The 23,820-nt window shown below is 41.5% G+C and overlaps 1 protein-coding gene across 2 annotated transcripts in view; it reads left to right on the forward strand.

Annotated features, from left to right (window-relative positions):
* Positions 1-23,820, forward strand: part of CMTM4 (CKLF like MARVEL transmembrane domain containing 4) — a 62,678-nt gene that overhangs the window by 32,885 nt on the left and 5,973 nt on the right. For both annotated transcript variants that reach the window (XM_075009021.1, XM_075009020.1), the window contains one exon: positions 10,302-10,478. In XM_075009021.1, coding sequence (XP_074865122.1) covers positions 10,302-10,478 — 177 coding nt within the window. The remainder of the gene's footprint in view (positions 1-10,301; positions 10,479-23,820) is intronic.

Consider the following 23,820-nt stretch of genomic DNA (forward strand, 5'->3'; position numbering starts at 1 on the left):
ACTCACAAATGGGCTAAACCCAGGGCTTAGATCCATATTGGTTGGCTCCAGTGCAGTCATGCAAGGAATTAGCAATCTCCCTTTAGGCGATTACTTTTTATGTTCTTTAATAAACAAGTGATGTCATTGCCAATTACTTACCTCAGCTAAAAAACAGTTTGACACACTTCACCCTTATTTCCAATCTTAAACTAGATGAGATTTACAACCTTCTTTCTTCCCAAGGCCTTTCCTTTTTTATCCTGCCCTGCCCCGCCCCCTGCCAAAAAAAAAAATCCTTGCTTACAAGCAGAACAGGAGTAAGCCTTTGTCTTGTTTCTTTTAAGATCCTTACTCTTTGTCTTGCTACTACAGCTCTTTTACTTTAGTAGTTATTTTTGGAATCAGACGTCCTTCCCATACTGCAAGTAACACTCGGTGCCTTGGTTTAATGGCTGATTGCAGTCTTTTCCTGCCGGGGCACAAACTACAAGGAAAAATGTTATTTTCTTAAGCAAACTTAGGCTAACTTTAATTTCTTAATTTTATACTTATCCTACAAATGCTTATCTGGCCCCCGTTACATTACATACTTTTACTCAGCACAGGACATCTGAAGGAGGAAAGTCATGTTAATTTCCGTTGTTGACAGGGTACCGAGAACCAGAGAGACTAACTTGCCCAGGTTCACACAGGAAGCCTATGGTAAAGCAGAAAACTGAATCCATGTTTCCTGAGTCCCAGTCTTCTCCTCTAAGCACAGGACCACTTTTTCTCTCACAATATGAGTCTTTAGCGTAAACAAGGATCACATTTTAGAGGAGCTATGGAGGGAGAGCAACAAAAAGAGAACAGAAAATACTCATTTTTAAAAAATCTCTACCAGTATTACAGAAATAGAGAGGTAGTTGTGTTAGTTTGTACTCCAGCAAAACAAAACAGCAGAAATGTAGTGCTTTAAAGACTAACAAAACGATTTATTTGGTGATGAGCTTTCAAAGTGGGTCTGTCCCACAAAAGCTCATCACAAAGTAAATCATTTTGTTAGTCTTTAGAGTGTTACAGAAGGACATCCAAGATATCTTAAAACCAGTGTATGAAGGGGTGTTGGCATGATCAGTTCTGTACTCACCACCTCATTCCTTTTGACAGAAGTCCTATGATCCCACAGCTAACTTGTCCTGGTTAATTGACTACAACAGATATGAGGACCTCACAAAAACTGTTGTGAGAGCACACTTCCTGTCTGAACTGATGAAACCGTTGTTACTCGCCTTAAGGCAGGCAAGAGGAGAAAAAGAGTGCACTTAGAATCAGAGTTTTATGTTTGCCGAAGTTGTAATTAGTGACTCAGTTTTTAGCATGCCAGGTCAGAATATGGGAATTTAGGCTATGTCTACACTACAGCATAAAGTTGATTTTAAGGCACTTAGCTTGATTTTATAATCTAACTGTCTTCACCGCGTATACGTTTAGGTAGAGTTTAAGGAGCGCTAAGGTCAACATTCTTGCGTCGATCATCTGACGCGGCATAATACCAAGTTTGAATTTAAAAGGTCAGCGTAATGCTTGTGTGGAAACAGCATTAACTTTAAATCAATTTAATTGGTCTACAGAGGTGTCCTGCAGGTATCCTGTATTGCCCCACTGGTGTCCCTTTTGGCTGCTTTCATGTCCACTGTTCTCCAAATGCACAGGAAATAGGAAGCCCAAGAATTTTAATTAGGCAATAGGAATTTGAATTACTTTTCTTTCTGACCAGCGTGGATTGCACACCTCAGGAGTCATCCATTGCATCAAACCATCTAACCATCATGAATAATGAGAGTTCTTCTCAGGATCTGAGTTCTCAGGCTCACAAAAGAGCTGCAGCATGAGGCTACAGTGAGATCCTGGATCTCATTTCTGTGTGGGGAGAAGACTCGGTGATGAGTAAACTGCAAGTCTGCAAGTGAAATGCAAACATTTACGAGAAGATCTCTCAGGGCATGATTGTGAAAGGGTACACCAGGGATGCTCAGCAGTGCTGGGTCAAAGTAAAGGAGCTCAGGCAGAATGATCACAAAGTGAGAGAAGCCATCGAGCAGTCTAGCTCATCTCCCAAGACATGCCACTGCTACAAGCAGCTGGATGCCATTCTTGGGTGGGACTCAACCATGGTCTCCAAAGCTAACAAAGACACTTCAGGAGACTGTCCTGAAGACTCTGGTCCGAGCTGAGAGGGGGGAAGCAGGAGGACGATGAAGAGGATGTTGACATTTAGCAAGCGCCCAAGAAGTTGATTCTGGTAGACCCACAGCTCTTTAAACTTCACCTGGAGCCAGTACCCTCCTTATCAACACCCGAAGCTCAAATGTCAAGCAATGATGCAGAGTGCTCTTCTGATGAGTATTTTTTAGAATGCTACAAGTGGGTTGTGTTGGGGTATGGGTTTACTTCTGTGGGGTGCAGTTTTTAAACTGCTACAAGCAGGTTGCTGCTCAGATGCAGTGACTCTATGCCCCTTAGAACAGTTTGTTAGTATTTCTGGGGATGGAACACTTATCCTCTTTGGAGAGCTACATAAAGGTCTCAGCCAGGTACTCTTATTTTTCAAGGTTTTTGGGGAGGCCTCACTTATTTCAGCTTCCATGATAGGACACCTTGCCACACCAGGCAGCCAGTAAGTAATCTGGTATCATGGCACCACACAGCATTCTGGCAAATTTTCCAGCCCTGTGCTCACAGAGTATGAGCATATTTTCTGCTTCACTCTGTTATTCTTAGCAGGAGGCTAATGTCTCTTTTTGCAACCTAGAAGACACCGGCATGTCCATCCTGAGCTTTCCCTGCTTTAAATGGTTTTTCTCCACATAAAGGATTGATGAGAAGCCACCGAGAAAGTTTATTTTGGAGCATAAGCTTTCGTGGGCAAAGACCTGCTTCATCAGATGCGTGAGTTGGGGGTGGTGGTTTCAGAGGGGTATTTAAAGAGTGGGGTCCCAGTAAGAGGGAGGGCCAGAGCTGACAAGGTCTATTCAGCAAGGTGGAAATGGCCCAGTATCAACAGTACTTATCAAAAGAGGAAAAAACAAGTCAGATCAGACAGGGGGATGTGAGCCATTGTCAGCATCTAATGAGGAGTCATTAGCACCCAGAGCAGAGAAACGGTTTTTGTAAGCTGCGAGCCACTCCGTCTCTGTTTAATCCATGGTTAATGGAGTCAAATTTGCAAATAAATTGCATCTCAGAGATTTCTCTCTCCATTTGATTTCTGAAAATTTTTTGTTTCAGAACTGTCACTCTTAAATCTGCCACTGAGTGTCCAGTGAAATTGAAATGTTCTCCCACAGGCTTCTGTACATTACCGTTCCTGATGTCTGATTTATGTCCATTTATTCTTTTATGGAGAGACTGTCCAGTTTGGCCAATGTAAATTGCAATGGGGCATTGCTGGCACATGATGGCATATATTATATTAGTAGATGTACAGGTAAACGAGCCCCTGATGGTATAGTTGATGTTAGTTCCTGTGATGATGTCACTGGTGTAGATATGTGAGCAGAGTTGGTAGTGAGGACTGTTGCAGGGGCTGGTTCCAGGCCTAGAGTCACTGGTTTGTGATTTGTAGTGGCTGGTGAGGATTTGTTTAAGGTTGGCAGGCTGTCTATAGGTGAGGACAGGCCTGCCTTCCAAGGTCTGTGAGAGTGCTAATATCTCCCCATTAGACTCTGACAAAAGCTCACATCCCCCTGTCTGATCTGACTTGTTTTTTCCTTTTTTGATAAGTACTGTTGGTACTGGGCCATTTCCACCTTGCTGAATAGAACTTGTCAGCTCTGGCCCTCCCTCTTACTGGGATCCCACTTTTTAAATGCCCCTCTGAAACATCCCCCCCCCCCGCCAGTTCATGCATCTGATGAAGTGGGTCTTTGCCCACGAAAGTTTATGCTCCAAAATATCTGTTCGTCTATAAGGTGCCACAAGACTTCTTGTTGTTCTTGAAGCTACAGACTAACATGGCTACCTCTCTGATACAAGAAAGTTTATTTTTCCACACTTTGCAGTTTACATGCATGACTCTTCCCCGCCCCCCCCAACACACACCTCCAGCCTGCCCTGAGGCTGGTGGGATTGAACCCTGTCCCATGCCATCTGTAAGCTGTCAGCATCTTACCATGTCCTCAGTGAAATTGTCTGGATAACTAATACCTTATGTTCTGCACAGATTGATTTGTTGTCATCCTTAAGAAGCCAAAAGTGGCCTTGGAAACCAAAAGTTGCAGTAATTGTCAGAGACCAATTCATTCTAGAGTTAGGCGCTTGGTGCCACATTTAAAAATTGTATCTAAATTTTGACTTTCACTGTCTTCCACAGGCAGTGTGTGTGGGGGGAGACAGGGGTGCTACGATGAGGCCAAAAAAAAGATCCAAACAGGACATCCATCCTGCAGCAACTTGAAAAGGCTGACAGGGAGTGAGCCACAGCCATCGCTAACCAAAAGTGGACACAGCAGTGGCAGCAAACCGTGCTCCAGTGCAGGAACAACTATTCGGCAGAGCTCCTGAAGACTGTGAGGGAGAAAACTGAGATCCTGCATTCCATACTGGAACTCCACGGGGAAACCCACCACCAGACTTATCATGCAGCCTCCACACCTTGTTGCCCAGCCTCTCCACAATATAGGTTGACCCCCTCTTCATCAGGGTCCACAGACACAGGTGGGAGAGGGCAAGGACAGTCTCTCACTCCACACCCAGGACCTCGCTACATTGCAAAAAGCTCACATTCCACCACATATGATGCCTTTTGCTTTTCCCTTTCTTTTCCTTCCTACCGCTTAACCTTCCACCCCGTAAATAAAAAATAAGTTTTTTAAAACAACAATGTAGCTTATTGGTTCACATGGGGTGGGGTGCACTTGGAGGTGCTTTCATAAAGGATGTGGTGGGGTGGTGTCACAATAATTAAAAGCAGCAGATTCTTGTAGTTGTCTGCTCATTCATAAATCTATTTTTCAAATCCTCCCTGATTGCTGTTGCTTATGTATGTGCATTGGTGAATGCCCTTGTGTACAGCTGTGCATAATTCCTGCTTATGGCATCCACCTCGGCAACTCAGGCTGGCATGAAATTTTCCCCCTTTGATTTTCAAATATTATGGAAAATACAACATGCTGCAACCACAGTGGGGATGTTGGTTTGGGAGAGATCCAAATGGGTCAAAAGGTACCTGAACCTGGCTTTTGAATGGCTAAAGGCACATTCCACCGTGGTTCTGTGCTTGCTCAGTCTGTAGTTGAAGTGCTCCTGGCTGTAATCCAGGGTGCCGATGTATGGCTTCAGGAGTCAAAGGATAACGGAATAATTAGGGGTGCCCAGTATCACTATGGGCATCTTCATGTCACCAATCTTGATTTTCTGATCTGGGAAGAAAGTCGCATCTGGGAGCTTTCTGTACAGGCTAGAATTGCTGTAGATGCACGTCATGCACCTTTCTCAACCATCCAATGTAGATGTTGGTGAAATGACCTTTGTGATCCACCACAGCCAGCAACACCATTGAGAAGTACCCCTTTTGGTTTATGTACTCAGAGACCACGTGGTCCGGGACGATGATGGGTATGTGCATTCCATCTGTCACCCCACTGTAGTTAGGATACCCCATGGCAGTAAAGCGGCCCACAATGTGCTGCACTTTTCCCAGAGTCACCTGTCTTTTGCATTAGATGGTCACAGATTGCACTGGCTTCCTGCATCACTGCGGCACCCACCATATATCTGCCCATCCTGAATTGTTTTCCCACTGACCAGTAGGTGTTGGGTGTTGCAGACTTCCTTGGAGCAATTGCCATTCACTGGTGAACTGTCAAAGCAGGTTTCGTTCTGGTATTGCTGCACTTCAGGGTGGGGGACAGCAAATCACAAAGTTTATATGAAAGTGGCCTGCATATGTGAAAGTTCTGCAGCCACTGCTGGTCATCCCAGACATCCATAATGATGTGGCTCCGCTACTGTGTGCTGGTTTCACGTCTCCAGAAACCGTGTTCTACTGCAAGCAATGTATCTAGGGCAACCTGCAACGCTGCATTTCTGTTTTCCAGTTCTTCAGTAGCATCATCTGAAACATCTGCATTCATCTCATCATCCCACTGTCGTTCTCTAATAAAATGCTGCATGGCACTTCAGGAAGTGGCCATTACACACTGTGCAATGGCTATAAGCTCTTCAGAATCCATGCTAGTGCTGTGCAGCAGCATGAGCTGGGGCGGGCTTTTGGAAAATGGCTTGAAAAATGGCACAAAATTCCTTCTGCCAGCCCTTTGTTTACCAGCGGCGGGGGAAGGAGGGTGTTTTGCATTCTGGGATGATGACATCAGAAACCCACAAGCATTTGTGGGACATTTTTTCCCATAACCCACTGGCACAAAAACCCAAAATGCAATGGGGTTCAGGCACTGTGGGATAGGTACCCACAATGCATTGCTGATGCAGTCAAACCTAATAAGGGAATGGGGACACACTATGTCAACTTTCTGGACACATATGTAATCTTTCTGGACATTTGTAGATACTCATCTTCAACTTTATGAAATCTAGCAATAAAAAGTAGACTTCAATAAATTTGATTTTGTTTCATAGTGTAGATATAACCTAAGAGACCTACATTGCCCCTCTGAAGTTTCTAGGCGTTTTGCAATTAAATCTGGAGCAGAGGTAGCGTTTCCCCTTCTGTTATGGGTTCCCTGGTCTTTTGAACTGTGTCACTGTTTGCTATATAAATAAGGCTTGAAAGTTATATTTCTTCTTGTGTTTTACATTTAAAAAGTAACACAGAAATAGATTTTAAATAGTCTGACTAAAAGCCTACACCTCCCCTTAGTTGCTTAGCTTCATCACTTAGGACTCTAGTGCTGTTTTCTTGCTAGTTCTTCAGTTACTATAGAGCCTTCTGGGCTAAATAGAATTTCCGAGAAACTGAAAAAATCACTTTTGTGGGGGTAGGGAAGGCAATTGAAATCAAACATCCTTCAGGCTGTTTTTATATATGTTACAGATTTGGCCGAACTCCCGGTGGACGCTCACTAGACTCCTGGGACAGGGGTCCACCTCACTGGGTCTCTTATACTTTAAACCTCCAGAGTCTGAATGACACTTTCCTTGGTCTGGGAATCTCTAGGCATACTTTGGGGTACAGGTTGAGTAGCACTGCATTCTGAGAACTGAGACACCACGGACCAACTGCCTACCTCCTGGGGTAGTGATGGCTCTGTAGACTCCATCGCAGTTTAAATGTATCCTCTCCTAGAATTCTAGCCATGTGGGAACATGAGACAGAGAAGTGAACAGACACAGATAGACTTAGCACAGGATTCTAAAACACTGTTCCGCTTTACTTAATGGCACAAGGAACAGATCCAAATGAACTAATAAACATGCCTCTAGCCTCAGGTTTTTCACAGCTCTGAAGTGTTCTTTGGGTTTGGGAAGAGCCCTTTGGAATGTCCAGGATATTCCTCTTTTCCTAGAACTTCCATTCAGATACATGGAGCTTTCCTGTAGGTCACCTTTCTCTGACTTTGGCCACTTGCCGTTAAACAGCACTCCTGCTATGAAAACTTGCCTGTCTCGTCCCGTCTCCTGCCCAAAGCTCTGTCCCTGCCTCAGAAGTCTGTCAAGTTTGTGACCTGCTACCAACACCTGGTTTCTTTGTCTGCTGGTCGTACTCTCCATCTTCATTTCATCAGTTCCCTGCAGACAAACTGAAGGAAACAGCTTCTCTCTGGACAATGATTTTCAACCAATCTGCTATGGCACACTGGTGTGCTGTGAGAACTGTTCAAGTGTGCTGTGAAATTTCATCTATTTCCCTCACTATGGCTCTTTGCAGAGCCACCACAGGAGGAAGTTGATAACTCCACAGGACCCTGTTTGCATCGGAGGCAGCTGAAATGCTGCTTCTTGGCCTAACCCCACTCCCTGTTGTGGCAAGGGGGAGTGAGGCTGTTGGACCTGGGATGCAGTTTAAATGCTGTGTTCTGGCTCCAATGGGCTGGTGGGGAGGGGAGCCTGCTTTCAGTGGTTACTCTTTTACTCAATATCCCTAGCATGGTGTTGAGCAGATTTTGAAGATATGTCTGTACTCACTGTCAAAAACTGCGTCTATACTACAAGATAAATTTGATTTTTAATAAATTTGATGTTTAATCTTGTTCTTATGAATTTGAATTTAAGTTCCATAAACCTTGAAATTCAACCCACCATTTTTCTGTGTTGAGTTTCCACGTCCCCATTGCCTCATGCATGTTCGGCAGCATGAGCAGTGCATTGAGAGTAGCTATCCCACAGTGCCTTAGCCCCAGTTGCTTATATGGGTGTTTCATGTTAGAAATCCAGAATGCAAAGCACTCTCCCAGAACTCAGAGCACCCAGTAACAGAATTCAACCCACCCCAGGTCCCCCCACCCAGGTTCCCTGTGCCATGCGCCTCTGTAGACGTTGGCATATCAGCAGGCAGCTGTGCCTTCAGCCATCCCCCAAACCCACCTGGGTTCCCTGTGCCGTGTGTCCTCTGCAGATGTTGGCATAGTGGTAGGCAGTTGTGCTGTTGGCCCCTGTCCACCACCTCCTGGTTCTGTCAGTTGCACGTCGTACCTTTATATTTGCAGGTCTGGGTGCCGCAGGATTCAAATTCCAGTTCAATCAAAAATTCCTGGGCTTCCTGTGACCTTCTTCCTGTGCACCTGCATGAAGAGCAGCGGAGAAAGAAGTGGCCGTACATAGAGGGTCACCATGTACCTTTGTGGGATACATATGGGACACTTCTGGAGGCTAATCAATTCGAATTAAAGACATGGCACTTCCACACTAGCCTTTATTCAAAATTTTAAATTTGAGATTGATGTTATACCCCTGCAGTAATACCAACAATTTGTTATCAGTATTAGGGTTTGCTAATTCGAGCTAATGATATTTACAGTGAAGACAGTGACATTTTAATATTGAGCTAATTCCTTTAAATTCGATTTTATCTCATAGTGTAGACGCAGCCTAAGGTGGTGTATTTTGTGGTAGATTTGAAACATTAATGCATTTGATTCTTGTTTAGCTTTTTGTATGCACTACTATGTTGCAAACCTCCTGTATTAAGACTGTAACCGTAGTAAATGTGACATTAATGGGCAGTTGATTTAGCTGAAAAAATTGGGTATGTCCTGGAATTGTTTGTCTCATTCATGTATGCCATGTTCCTGAAAAGGTTGGGACCATTGGATTAGCATACCAATGACTTGGTCAACGTGCTGTTGTAACTTCTGGGAAAAACCATGATTCTTAAGATGCAGATAAAGTTGACAAGTTGTCACAAAATATGAAAAACCGAGAGGAAACCAGTTTTTTCCAGGTTATTTTTAAAGGGGAATTGTGAGCTTGAAAATTGCGTTTATTTCTGACTTATACCTATTATTGCTAAGACTGCTATATCTGAGAGATTTCTTTTTTGGTAATATTTTGTTAATTTTACAAAGTAAATTTCACTTAATCCCCTGTATAGTCATTTAATCATCAGTGTTGCAAACACTTATGATTTATGCGTGAGCTTGTTAACTTTATACTGTCTTTGAATTCAGAGGGACTGCACCCTGCTCAAAGTTCAAAGAATGTAAGCATTTGCAGGATCAGGACTTTAGATTCTTTCCTTTATATGAGGCTTTAGCTCAGCAATAAAGGATGGGAGGTGGGCAGGATATTAAGTATTTCCAGAAATAAGGAATTATTATTTTAAAATCCTAACAATAGCATGAGGAATGCAGAAGCAGGAATACACATTTGAAGTTGTTCCCAATTTTTTATTTAAACTGACTAAATTTTTCAGTTGACTGTGACCCTTAAAATATAAGAGAAAATGGTATTTTAAATGGTATTGATCTGGATATTGTTGGTACTAGTAAGTAAAATCAGTTGAATATTTTCTCCATGTTTTGAAAAGACATAAGATGAGTTAAAAAAGGAAATAAAAAGTTTGCTTTGTCATTTGCACTTAATAGTGTCTGGCTGAGGAAAGGGAGCTCTTTTTTTTTCAGTAGCCCAAGACCGGTGGCTGCATCGTCTTTAAATCAGTTCAGTTTTGTTACTATACTCTTCATGATACATGAAGTACCTGAAAATCTTGGATTAGTTCCTTTTAGTCTTGCTTTCAAATAGTTCTCTATTCTCAGCTATATTGCACATTCTTGAGAGTAAACTGATCATGTTCCCAATGGAAATTTCAGGAATACTTGTGGCTATTTTCAAAATGTGGAAATCTATTTATATTTTTTCCATTTGTTTTTTTTTCCCCTTAGGTTTTGGCACTAATTGCATTCATCTGCATAGAGACGATCATGGAATGCTCCCCTTGCGAAGGCCTTTATTTCTTTGAGTTTGTGAGCTGTAGTGCATTTGTAGTTACCGGAGCTTTATTGCTTATATTCAGTCTAAATCTTAATACAAGAATACCACAGATCAACTGGAATCTTACAGTAAGTTCTCATCCAAATATTCATATTGTACAAATAGCTGAATAAACATTTTAAGTTTGTTCTTTAAACTATGCCTGTCTTTTACTGAAATTTAAGATCCTGAATAAATGCTATGTATACCGAGTAAAATATCTCAGTTATGTCCAATTTGAACACCCACAACATAGTGAGTTGCTGGAAATATAATGAGACTGAACGATGTTAAATTAAATAAATCTGGAATTGTCTTCTAGCAATTTATCATCCTCTGAAAGGATGGAGTGCCAGCATGTATTCGTCATGACTAAGGGGGGCAAAAAATACTCCTAATCTCTGCATAACTTTGAGATATGTTGTCCAAAAAAAGAATTTGGAATCTTATTATATCTGTAAATCCACACAAAAAGTGGTTGGAATGTATGATAAATATCCTTGTAATAAACTGCTGCTGTTTTCGGACTTTCTGAGGTGAGGGGAAGAACACAAGGATAGGATTATAATGAGGGGAAAATTGCACTGTCAGCAAGGAGAAGTCATCTCTGTTGACTAGGTTTCATTCCGAAGATTGTAAGTGACAGACTAAAAATCTTCATGTTCATAAATGTTGTTAATTTGGGGGAGCGGAAAAATTGCCAGAAACTCACATGCCTTCAAAGTTAATCTTCGTTTTCTTTCTTGCTATGAACCTAACTTTGAGACTTGGTTCCCTGATATGAGCAAGTATGACAGCATGTAGATCCATTGAACACCTATATCTTAACTTTTGGACATCTGTATGCAGTTCACCTGAGTGAATGAGTCTAGTCACTCCTTTTTTCTGGCTTTTGCTTTGACTTACCACCAGCTCTGTAGTAATCTACTATAAATTGCTGATGTAGTTGTACATTTAGGTCTGTAGTCCCAGTGGATCAGCCAAACCTAATCTTACACAAAGCTGTGGGATTTTTGCTGCCCCATGTATGACATCTTTGCAAAATATGTAATAGACAAATCTGCATATTTGCAGATGATTCTCATGTAACTTTAAATGTCAACACACCCTATCCTGAACCATGCTGGTGATAGGACATCGGAGATACACAGACACTAGCAATTGGGGGATGCATAAATATATAGGAGGTAGTGTCTGGGGATCCTAGGGGGCTGGATTTGGTAACTGGAGGAGAAACTAGAGGCTGTCTGAGGAAGTGACTGGTGGCTGGGTGGCAAGGTGGATGAGGATGAATAGTGTCTGGAGAGGAAGTTAAGTGAGGTATGTGAGAGAAGGGAAGCTGGGAAATTTGAGGTCTGTGTCAGGATTCCTCCTCTTCTGTCTGCCTTCTGTTCTACCTGCTCCTATCCTGTGTGGAGTCAGCAAGGAGAGGGGAGATGGCTGGCTGCTTGTATCACAGTGATCCCAGACAGTCAGTGCTAAGAATGGCAAGCCATTCTTGTAGCCCAGTGTGAGGTGGGAAATGCCTGACAGTGCTGCCAAAGTGCCTGAGATGAGAAGGTCAAGTTGAGGCTTCCCTCACTCCCCGCATCTGCAATAAAGCAGTAAAGATGAACTGTTTAACCACCAGGGTGCTTTCAACCACTGTAGATACTTGTGGATTTGAATAGCCCTGTTCAAGCGATGACAAATATAGTTGTACTGGGAGTGAGAAATCCATCTCTAGCATAAGAGTCTGATCAAGATCTTTGAGAAGAAAGGATTTAAAGTCTATTAACTGAAAATAGAGCATTTTGCAGTGTGGATTATCACCTGTTCTCGGAAACTAATCTGGATTTATGTTTTATTTATTTTTAAAGTGTGTCTTATTGCTGTTCTAATAATGAACTGAAGGTTTATTTTAAAACTCTATAGCTTTTTATTTGAGCAGATGGAATAATCTTAATGATATTGTAATTATGATTTGTAGCACTGAATATAGTGATAATCCTTACTGAAGATACTTTCATACATACCCAGTAATGTCTGACATGGAAGAGCTTGTAGCAAGCAAATACTCTGACTGTGTAGTGCATGGCTGTACCTTGTATGCAATTGTGGTAGACTTTCTATTCAACTGATTTGACTAGTTATTTTGACCAAATTTCTAGGTCTTGTCTTAATACACTATACTGAAGTCTGTCTGTCCATAGGTACTATTTTAGTACAGTGTAAGGTCTACAGTAGTATGTTGAGTATCCCGGGCTTAGCCTGCAGGCAAAACTGCATGGGTTGCTACATATAAGTGTGATCAATGGAGACATACAGTAATACCTCAGTGGTATTTCTCTAGCACAGGGATTTCCAACCTATGGGTCAGGACCCAAACATGGGTTGCCATTAGATTTTCTAAGGGTCGCTGGCTGGGCGGTTCTGAGCTGCATGTAACTCTTTAAGGAGCCATTTGTGGTATCTGCTGCTCACTCCTCCATCTCCCAGTGCCTGCACTGCCAGGCTGAAATGGAACTTGGTTTAATGGCTGGCAGGAGGGCTCCAACCATTAAACCAGTTAAACTGAGTTGCATTTCGGCAGGGCAGGGCAGGGAACTGCCTGCACTGCAGGTGGGGGAAGGAAGTAGGAGGGTTGGGGGGAGCCATATGATGGCAGTGATGGCCCAACAAAGGAGCAGTGAGGGGCAGCAGTGGTGCTTGTGTGAGGTAGGTGGGAGGGCATTTTGGGGCTGCGAGGGGTTTATACCTGGAGGCGAGTGGAGGTCGCGAATCAAGATTTATAATTTTTTTTCCCAGGGGAGAACCTCACGCCTTGCCCACCTCTCGTGTTTTGAACTGCCTTGGGTCACACTGATTTGTCAAAATAGGTTACTATCTTGAAAAGGTTGGGAATCGCTGCTAGCACTTTCCATGAAATATTTCAGTGTGGGTTACAAGCACCAAGTAAACTGCACTACTGCTCTTCTGGGAGAAGTATTTTTATTACCACATTACATAAATGAGGAAATGGCTTGGTCGGCACTGCCAACCTATGTCAGGATAACAACATTGCTCTTGGGTAGGTGGAATGCCTATGTAGATGAGCAAAGCTCTCCTGTTGGCATAGGTTGCATCTTCACTAAGCACTACTGCAGCAGCACTGTAAATATAGACCAGCCCTTCAGAAAAATTAAATGACTGTTTCAAAGTAAGACAGGGAATCTGTGGCAGTGCTGGAGATGGACTTGGGAATTGCCGAATTCCTGTAATCCAAGACCATCTTTATACCCCAGTTCTCTATGTTCAGGTAAGTTCCTGCAGGCTACGTTGTTGGGACCTGTAGTCTGATGAACTATATGCAGTGATTTTAATAATTAGGATAGTTCCAGGTTGCTCTGGTATGCATGCAAATTGAGGCGTTCAAGCTCCTTGCACACTTGGGTAAAGGTAGGATGCCCTAGTGGTCCAAGAAAAGTTTTATCTGGGCTTTGTGGTTATGTTGATTTTTGAGTTATGCAATTCAGGGATGCAATATGTTTGGTGTTCCTAATATAGGCTCTGCAGCTTTCCCACACATTAACCTTATTTTGTTCATGTGGCAGATTGTGTGTTCCACACTTTCTCAGAGAAATATTGTGGTGCCTTTTCTGTAGTCTGACGGTTATTTTAGGAATTCTACAGACTTTGTGTTTGATACAGTCCTTTAAAAGCATTTTCAGTAATGACAAGCTTCATCATTTCTGAACAGCATTTCAAGAGGCATTCATATTTCTGTCTATTTATAATTTCTTTTTTCAGTACCTGTTAAATTAATCATCCATTTTAGGTCAGTATTTCCTTATTTAAAGACTAACTGAAGATTTTTTGAAGTGTAATGTAATATAATTACAGAAGTTCAAATATGCCGTGTTCTTTGTCACCTTTTTGAGTGGTTTGGAGTTGTATGACTCTTTTCTAATCTTATCTGAGATAAAGCCATCTGTTATAACAAACTTCCTGTACAGACATTATCCTCAATAAGTCTAGAAATTAAAGAGGAAAATAATTATTGGGTCATCTAGTCAGCTCCCATGGGCCCTGTCATATGTTGTAAAAATTGATCTTTCTGTATGGTTTGGTTGATCAGTGCCCCAGCATTTTATCATGGGGTCACAGATGAAAGCTAACTGGCCATCTGTACCAGCAAAGATTCATCAGCTGCTGCTGGTTGTGTATGGCAAACTGAGATTAGGCAGATTTTCAGTAGATAACCTTTTTTTATTTAATACCAAGAAGCATTGATTCTGTGTCTTTGCTTCAACCCTCTTCATCTGTTCATTGAAATAGTTCTTGAAACCCATAGTCTAAGAATATAGCACACAAATGTTGTGTTTTCTTTGGAGAGCAAATTTGCTTCTGTGATCTCACCCAACTCTTATCCCTAACTAACCAGTCTGTTAATGTCATTAGTCCTTACTGGCAGTACCAATGTTTGTTACAATAAGAAAAAGTGCCCCTTGGATTTTGCATGACTCTTCTGCCTATGGTAAAAATGCGCCATTCTCTGCCAACATCTAGGACAGATAAGCAAATGTTACAACCCCTATTTTATGGCTTTTACATTTTCAGCCATTTCAGCAACAGTGTTCTGTTTTCATCCTAATTAGAAATGTATTTGCCACTTAAATGTTATTGAGACACAGTATATGGAAGGAACGGGATTGCTGAGCTGGAAAAGAAACTTCTTTAGAAAGAGAGCTAAATCTGTGTATCTGACAGTGAGAAAAAAAATGAATCAGTCATTCCTCTGTGCTTCATAGGATTATCTTGTAGGACATAACCATGAGGTATGAGTATTCAGGGAAGATGACAGTGGAAAATTCCATTTCCCTCTGATACGCAGCTGAGATGTGCATGCTGTTTTACAATGATACTTGCACATAGCGTCAAGGATTGTGATGTACACTAATATGCATGTTCCAGATGACCAATAGGCATTGTAACTGCATAGAAATTTTTCAAATTATTTATAACAAAGTGGTTCGTGTAACTGCAAAATATGTTCATTATCGGTGTATTATTTGAATCATAAGCTATTTGGACAGAGCAAAATATGTAAAGGAGGTACAAGTGGAATTTGTTGTGGAATTTGTGGTTTGGTAGAACTATGTTAAAACATACAGATGGCATGGAACATAAAACAGGATTTTATAACTAGTAGGTCCAAGACTGGAAAGTTATAACAAAAGATCATGCATTTGGGTTCCAGGCTTATAGTCTCTAACATTTTAAGATCTTGTTCTTTGTTGCTAAAGAACATGGTTGTTCCTCAGGAGAGTAGCTGTACAAGCTAAGATGAAGGTGGTAAACTTGCAGATCATCTTTAATTTTTGTGGAGGCAGTAAAGAATGCTGATGTTCAACACACTGTTGCATGAGGGAGAATGATAAAGTTGCTGCAGACACAGATCTTTAATTATTCCATTAATGAAATGGATTTTTTGGGACTTAGTAGGTCACATTTAATTTCTACTTACATAACCAGTTGCTCCAACTAGAAAGTTTGTTATACTGTCTTGTATCTGTTCATGTTAGTCAGTGATTTGTATCTAAATAAGCCAGCAGTTGTCACAAATGTTAGAAGATCTGTGTGTACTTGATTTTAAAATCAAATCTGTCTGAATTGCAATCTTGGCTCCTGTCTCCCTCAGTTTTCTGTAAGATGCCTTGTTTCACAAACACACGTTTGTTGAATCTGAAGGTTGAGCATTAGATATTCATGTTGCCTGAAAACTTACTTCAGCAGGTTAGTAAATTTTTTAGAAAAGCTGCTGAGGGGATGATGTGTACAAATGGCCATGTAGGTGACAGCAAAATAATTGATGGTTCTCTGAAGAAGCTGTTTATTGTATCATTCTTGGCTTTAAGTATCTCAGTTACAAAGTTGTAGATTAAAGAGCTTCACAGCGAACATTAAGCTTTATTTATTTATTAATTCCTGTCAAGAAAGGTTGTCACAGTTCAGGGCAACTTTACCTTTATTCTGCCTCTGTGATCCAGCTGAGGTATGCATTCTTAGGATTCGAGCTCCCATTCTTCACCTCCCTTGGGCAGAGACATGAGTCTTTCTCCTTCCTGAGTGGCATATTTCCAGGCTGCACAGTTCCTTGTCTACATTGGGAGTTCCCTAGCAAGTCAGAGTGCTTCAGCATTCCTGCTTTTCCTTGTCCTCAAAGGCCATAAAGATCATAATTAATTCTAGGTAAGAAGTACCGCACAGCTTTTCCAAAGCAAGCTTAGTTATTCTTAAGGTGAAAGCATTGTGAACAAAACCCATTAAGAACAATAAAAGAACCTACACACATACTAGTAAGCTTACCAAAGATCACCCCGCCTTCAAAAAGAGCTCTGACAGGTGATCAGTTCTTCACACCCACCAAGGGAGTCTTCTGCAGTTCCAAGTTCATAACCACCTTGGTTTAAGGACACACATCAAATAGGTCACATTCATTCAGCCTTTTCCAGGAAAGGTTAGTGTTTCCTTTAGATAGAGGGCCCCATCTGCTTGCTGAATCAGGTCCTATGTTGGTTTAAACTCAGTCTGTTTATCCCAAAGGTCTTTCTTTGCCTGTTGGTTTGCTAGAGAATCCATTTTGAAGCAGAATATGCAAGCTTCACTAGGAGGTGGTACCTACTTGTGAGGAATTACAACATGAGTGAATTGCTGCTCAATGTTTTTTAGTTCTTGGAGAGCTGTAGTCTTCCTCCCCCCATGGAATTACATACAATCCTTGCTCACAATGACATATAAACTTAATTCAGTAATGTTTCACTTAATTAAATAATGCTCATCCTGGATACTGCAAGAAACTGCTGTGTCTGTCAGAGATGTCTTTAAGAAGATGCATCATTTTCATGTTCTTATCTATGAACCATTGTCAGGGTTTATTATAAGCCTCAGGTTGTATTCTAGGTTCACCATCCCCATCTGATATTGCACAGTGTTCTGTCATAATGGTACATGATGATTAGAAAATGGTGATGCATTGTTCTCCTAAGGAGGCACTAGTAAAACTTTAACTTAAATACAAGGAGTACTACTAGAACTTGGCTTATATTGCTAGTGATGTGTATAACAGCAGACAGTAATTTCTGTTAAGGTCTAGGACTAGAAAGACTTGCCAAAAGAATTGGTGAGTAGTAAGATGCAAGGGCTTGAGAGGGAATAGGAGACTGAACAACATGGAATTTAATAAACAACACAAGACTTTAGAAAATCAAAAGGTGAAAGTGTGAAAACATTGACTAGAAGCAGCATACTTTGTCACTCTCATACAAGAAACATTGCTTTCTGCAAAGCCTATGTAAACACTCAGAAATAGCAGGAGCTATATAAGTATAAAGTCATTATTCTGACCTGGCTCATCTCTTCAAATGCCAGGAAATCACATCTTATCCCTTAGAATGTTATCCAGGATTTTCAGAAGCATCTAGTGATTTTTTTCTGGATACTTAATTTTAGTATGTGCCCAGTTCTGAAATGGTTGGCTGTTGACTGTCTTGCCCTGGGTGGGATCCTGTCCTGTTAGGATTCATGTTAGAAATTTGTCCAGAATTCTTTTGTTGCAATATCCAATATTTGAATATGTGCTTAGTTGCATGGGTGAAAATAAATTGATTTGGAGGTGAAAGAGGTGGCTCTGGAATTCTATTGCTATTCTTTTGGTTATTTATCGGGCTTATTTTTTACTTTGAAAAGCATGTTTCCATTAGTAACTGCACTGCAAATGATCATATGATGCTTAATAACATGACTACAGGAGTAAAATTATGGGGTGATCAGACTGGGCTCAGTAGACTTAACTGGTGTATGTATAAACTTCAAATTGATGGTTGCACATAAGAACAAAGAGAAAACAGCCCAAACTTTGTAAAGCAAAGTGATGGTTTGGGGGAAAGAATTAGAGATGTTGGACAATGAAAATGAAGCTAAAAGGAAATGTTAGTTTCTGCTCTCTATTTTACAGAAACTATCTTGGAGAGTGGTAGACCTCAAACTTCTATAACAGGTTTTTGACAAATGCATCCCACTGAAATACAGATTTGTTTCCCAGATTATATACATTTAAAAGGAAGTCAAAACAGTTAAATGCACGCTTTTTAGTTTTCAAGAATTGAATGGCCAAGAGAAGGACTCTGTAAAAATGCCCAGTTATAATAAGTGTTCTTGTAAATGACTTTTTTTTTAAAAAAAAAAAAAAGACACATTTGACTGCATATAACTTCTGTTTCCACTCAGAGTTTCTCTTGGAAAATTACATGTGTGCAGGTTAGATGATGATTGAGGGAGGGCTTGAAGCTAGCACAAGCCAATACCTGGCACTTTCCCTATCTGTTCCCATGCAGCTTTTCAGAAGGTACTTTCTGCCTATCAGCAGCAACAGAATTCTTCAAATTTACAGCTTCTGTTCAATCTCTCCACCCCAGTCACTTCAGTTAGGCCTTTGGTTCCCTCTGCCTGTCAATGCTTGATTCGTAAAGGTGAAAGGGATGGGATGATTATGTTGCACATTACAACATCCTTGGATTGCCTGTTCTGTCAGCTGCCTGGATATTGCTTTGCTGTGCCCTGCGTCAGGAAGTGGTCAGAAAATTGGAAGACACGGAATATAATGTAAATAAAACCAACTCTTAATTTCACAGTTGAACTATGGGATGGTAACGAAGGTCACTTACATTTAATGTGTCTGGAGATTGGATCACAATATTTATTTAATGAGGCTTTTGTCTGCGTAGCCATTATTGTGATTTGCTTATATAGTTGCCTGGCAGAGCTTAATTTGCTCTAAGGCAATACTCATAAATATTTGCAAAAATAGCTCGACTCTGTTGAGGCAATTGAGGGGAAAGGAAAAACAGGAGATTGGTGGCCAAATTAAATGCCTCGTGGGGATACTCTATGGGAGTGGGCTTGGCTAGCCTTGGCCCAGCCAGAATAACCCAGATGTAACGTGAGGGTAAGTGCAGACAGACACTGATTCAGTTCGTGCTTATGCCCAGGGATTGAGATATAATGAAGAGTGCAAGGTTAATGTTAAACTGGAACGAATCAAAGCAGTTTATTAGTTTACATGCAACAAGGGAATACAAAAAGACAACAACAACAAATAATGCAGGATATAAGACTCATTATTGGTAACTTACTATCAGCAACTTAGTTGACAATCTGGTTGCCAGAGGTCACAGTAATCAGCTGTCAGGAATAACTGAAAAATTAGTTAATATGTATCCGGTTGAGACAGGCTAGAGTGCCTGGTACCCACCAGAGGTATATAGGGATTGGTTACTCTTGGCAGGCTAAGAGCCTTTAATGTATTGGGCTAAAATGCCCTAAAGCTCTGTATGAGCTGTATTTGGGCTTCCTGGCTAATTAGGCCAGGACCTATCCTTAGTCAGTGGTGTGCTGAACCACTGCTGGGTTATTCTGGCTCTATAGGCCACAGGGATTTTAGGCTTTCTGGTTTGCTAGGCCAGAGCCTATCCACAGTCAGTGGTGTGCTGGACCACTGCTGGGGTATATGGTGCAGGATTTGCCTGACACGAGGTAGTTATCCTGACATAAATAATAATAATTAAATTACATACATGCTACTTTTTATACATATCTATACCTCTATTAAGACTAGCTAGCCTACCTATACTAATACCTAAACATTATAATAAACAATTAAATAACAATTATAATAAATAATATTTGAAAGGATATAGTCTTCGGCTTTAAAATGCCTGGAATCAGGGCACGAGGCCTTTATTATACAGCCATTAGTTGAGAGGCCTGCTGCACTGGCGCAGGGCGCTGTGTTAGGCAAGGCCTTCTGTAGAACCAATGGCATCAAAAAGTGGCGCTTGTAGGCAGCAGGTCCAGGCGATGCTGGCCAAAGATGATGGTCAGTGCCAGCAGGGGGGCGCGCTGCGGTGTTGGGCACGCCGAAGCAGCTGTTGTTGACTCCACAGCTTTTCCTTGAATGCTGGGCTCTCAGGATGACAAGTGGCGCAACAGCAGTTGAGGCTCCTCCAACAGGAAAGTAATTTCAGGTAGCGGCTGCAGCTCAAAATGCCAGCAGCGTAAGTGATTTCAGCTCTGTGGCTCTCAAGTTCTCAGGAGAGAGTAAGTGAGTGTGCTGCTGAGGTGCAATCTTATATAGGCAGTCCTCGTTATTATTCAGAAAGTTCCAGAAGGATAACTATATATGGGAAGGCCAGGTCTCCTCAGGTACAGTGGACCTGATAGACAACTGCACCAGGTTTTGAATTTTTAAACACAGAGTGGCAGTTATGGTAGTTGCCACTAGGCATTAATGGAGCCTTATGGGGAAATGATTATACATAATTTTTAAGATAATTTCTGAGGTAAACTTGTGATTAATTTTGGTGCTCTCTGTCCCTCATGCCCACACAAAACCAATAACTCTCTTATTTAATCACACAGATGAGGTGAGCACACGATACGCTTGTTTGTCATAAGCATGGTCGTACCTGAGCAGTACAAACCGTGCTCATAACCTTTGGAGACTCATTACTGTCTTTTCAAACCATCCCAAAACACGTTTTCCATGATGGTTATAAAAACGACAATAGGTTGTTGGTGTTCTGAGATCACTGCTTATCATGCTGACAAATGTTTTATTTCTTTATACTCCCCCTGTGGTCCACGTACATCTATTGTCTCCTGTCCTGTATTGTCAGCTGTTTTGGGGCAAAGACTTTTTGTTCTGTGTTTATACGGTCCATGTTTTAGGCTATGTCTACACTAGGCAAAGTCAATCCCTAATACACAATTCTAGCTACGGCAATTGCATAGCTAGAATTGACTGATCTGCAGCTGTCATGCTTGGCTGTCCATACTGAGCAAGGTAAATGTGAGGAGTACAGGAGTCAACTGCTAACCCTGAGAAGTTGATTTTGTGCGTCCCACTAGAGTGGGTCAATTTTCCGAGCTAGTGTAGATGTAGCCTGGGGCTCCTGTGTACTTTGGTACTACAAATAACTCCAGATTCCCTCTCCTGCCCCTCCCCCTCGTCCTGTACTCTACCATGCAGCATTGCTGAGATTTTTGTCCCCAGTGCCAATCCTCAAGTAATTTGCCACTTAGTTACTAATATTTCCACCTTCTGGCTGTTGTGGGCACAAAAAATGTGGCATAGTGCTAAATATGTAGCATAAATTGAGGATGAGGTTTTTGAAATTATAGCCTTGTGGGAGCTACTGTAGTCAATTATCTGCCTCATGAATGATATATTGAAAGAGTCACTATCTGACAAATTTTAGATACTTCTTCTTTCTTTTTGATTAGAATAGCTAGTATGACCATTGGCTAACAAATCACTAGCAAACAACAGCAAATCAGTCTGTCATTAAATTATTCCTCAGAGCATAAAGGAGCAGTAGCAGTGGAGAGTGGGATTGACTCAGATCATAGACTTTATTCTCTTATGGACGGCAGTTTTGAACACTGCTTTATGGCATAACATTCTGTCTCGTGAGGGGGTGTAATTTCAGTTGAAGTCCTTCTATCTGAGTGATGTGGTTTCACTTTGTCGGTAAGTACAATAGTAAATCTTCAGCGACACCATGGCCAGATTTAAAACTACATCTTTTTTTCAATTAGTTTATTTTTATTGTTATGGTTACCCATTTTGTCATATTTATGCATAAAAAAATTTAGGAAGCACATTTTGCCTCTAGAATCCTTACTATAGCTTCCTCTCTTTCTTTGGGTTTGAGCTTCTTTGAATCAGATTTTAGCATTAAAGTTTGAGACTGTCCTGATGCTCACTTGAAATGAGAAGTGCTGCCTTTTTCAGAGGAAGAAACTTGGCAACTTTCCTGAAAAATTCAGTAGAATATGATAACAAATTCCTGCTTTATTTTAGACAGTCTGTCCAACTGCCACCCAGCCCTAAAGCTCTCTTTCCTAAAAACAAAACAAAAAATTGCAGAGAAATGTAGGGACAACCTAAACTTGAGTACTATTTCTCATTCTCTCTTAGATCTCTCTCATAGTCAGACTTTAGACTAGTTTATGACAAGGAGATTACTCTTGAGGCCCTGATTGTTTTTTCTGTTTATGGACTGGTCAGAACATCTTGCCTGTATTACTCAGTGTCAGGGCTGCCAGTGGGTGAGGGAAAAGAGGGCAGCTGCCCTGGGGCCTAATGGTTTTAATGGGTCCAACCTTCTTGGTACCACCATGGCAACAGCCAGAACCCTGGATTCTTTAAATCACTGCTGACACCCTGGTCAGCAGGTCCAGGTAGCACAGGAGATGTGACTATGGATAGGGGCTAAGTGCCAGTCCCCCATTCTGCCTGAGGCCCCCTCCTGCTCTGGGGGCATGAAGCTGGGCTCCCTTCTACCTTGCCCAGGGCCCTGGGAAGTCTCTCTGCAGCCCTGCTCTGTATCCTTTGACTTGGACGTTCAGGTTCAGAGTTTAAGACCACAAGAAATGGTTAGATCATGTAGTCTCATTTCCTGTATAACACAAGCCATTAAATTTCACCCAATTACACAGCCATTAAATTTCATCCAGTTACCCCATGCTGAGCTTCAAAACTTGTTTTCTAAAGCCAGTGGCACCAACAGCCACCATTGTCCCTAGGGCACAGTGGGGGGAGGGGAAGTGGTTCCACACCCAGATGAGGTGGGGCCAAGGGCACTTCGCGCCACTTGGGCTGTGATGCCGGCCACCCCCCAACCCCTCACTTCCTCACATTCGTGCATAGCCAGAGCTGCACTGCCATAGCACTTCAAAGGGGCCCAGATCTCCTGCCGCTGCCAAAGCTGGTCCCACATTAGGGATTCTTTGTAAAATAAATGACACTGTGCTCTGTTCTCTTGGCACTTTTTCTTTTGCTCTTGTGATTTTTCATCTGTTGGCATTTGGATGCAGTATTGTCAATACCTGCTAGTTTAGGATGTTTAGTTGTCCACAGCAGCATGTTAATGACCAGATTTGGAAAGCTGGAAGCTTAGCATCATGATTTCTTCATTGCTAAGCAACACATAGTCTAGTTCAGTGGTTCTCAACCAGGGGTACCTGTAAAACAGGCTTACATAAAAACATTATCGAAGTTGATACAAACAAATTTCATACAATGACTTGTTCAGTTCTGTGTTTTACACACTTAGATTTAAATACAACATTTATCTTCTGATAAATTTTTTTATAATTTTATGGTAAACATGAGAAGGTAAATAATTTGTCAGTAATAGGGTGTTGCAACACTTTTGTATTTTAAGGTCGGATTTTGGAAGCAAGTGGTTTTTTTAAAGTGAGGTGAAACTTTGGTCTTCTGTGCTCGCATCAGACTCCTGAAAGGCTACACTTACGTGGAAAGGTTGAGAAACCACTGCTGTGTAATATTCAGGCAATTATTCAGAAAATGTTTTCAGAAGGTCTAGAACACTGAACATACTAGTAATA

Source organism: Carettochelys insculpta, chromosome 14 (assembly GCF_033958435.1).
Source record: "Carettochelys insculpta isolate YL-2023 chromosome 14, ASM3395843v1, whole genome shotgun sequence".
Classification (NCBI taxonomy): domain Eukaryota; kingdom Metazoa; phylum Chordata; order Testudines; family Carettochelyidae; genus Carettochelys; species Carettochelys insculpta.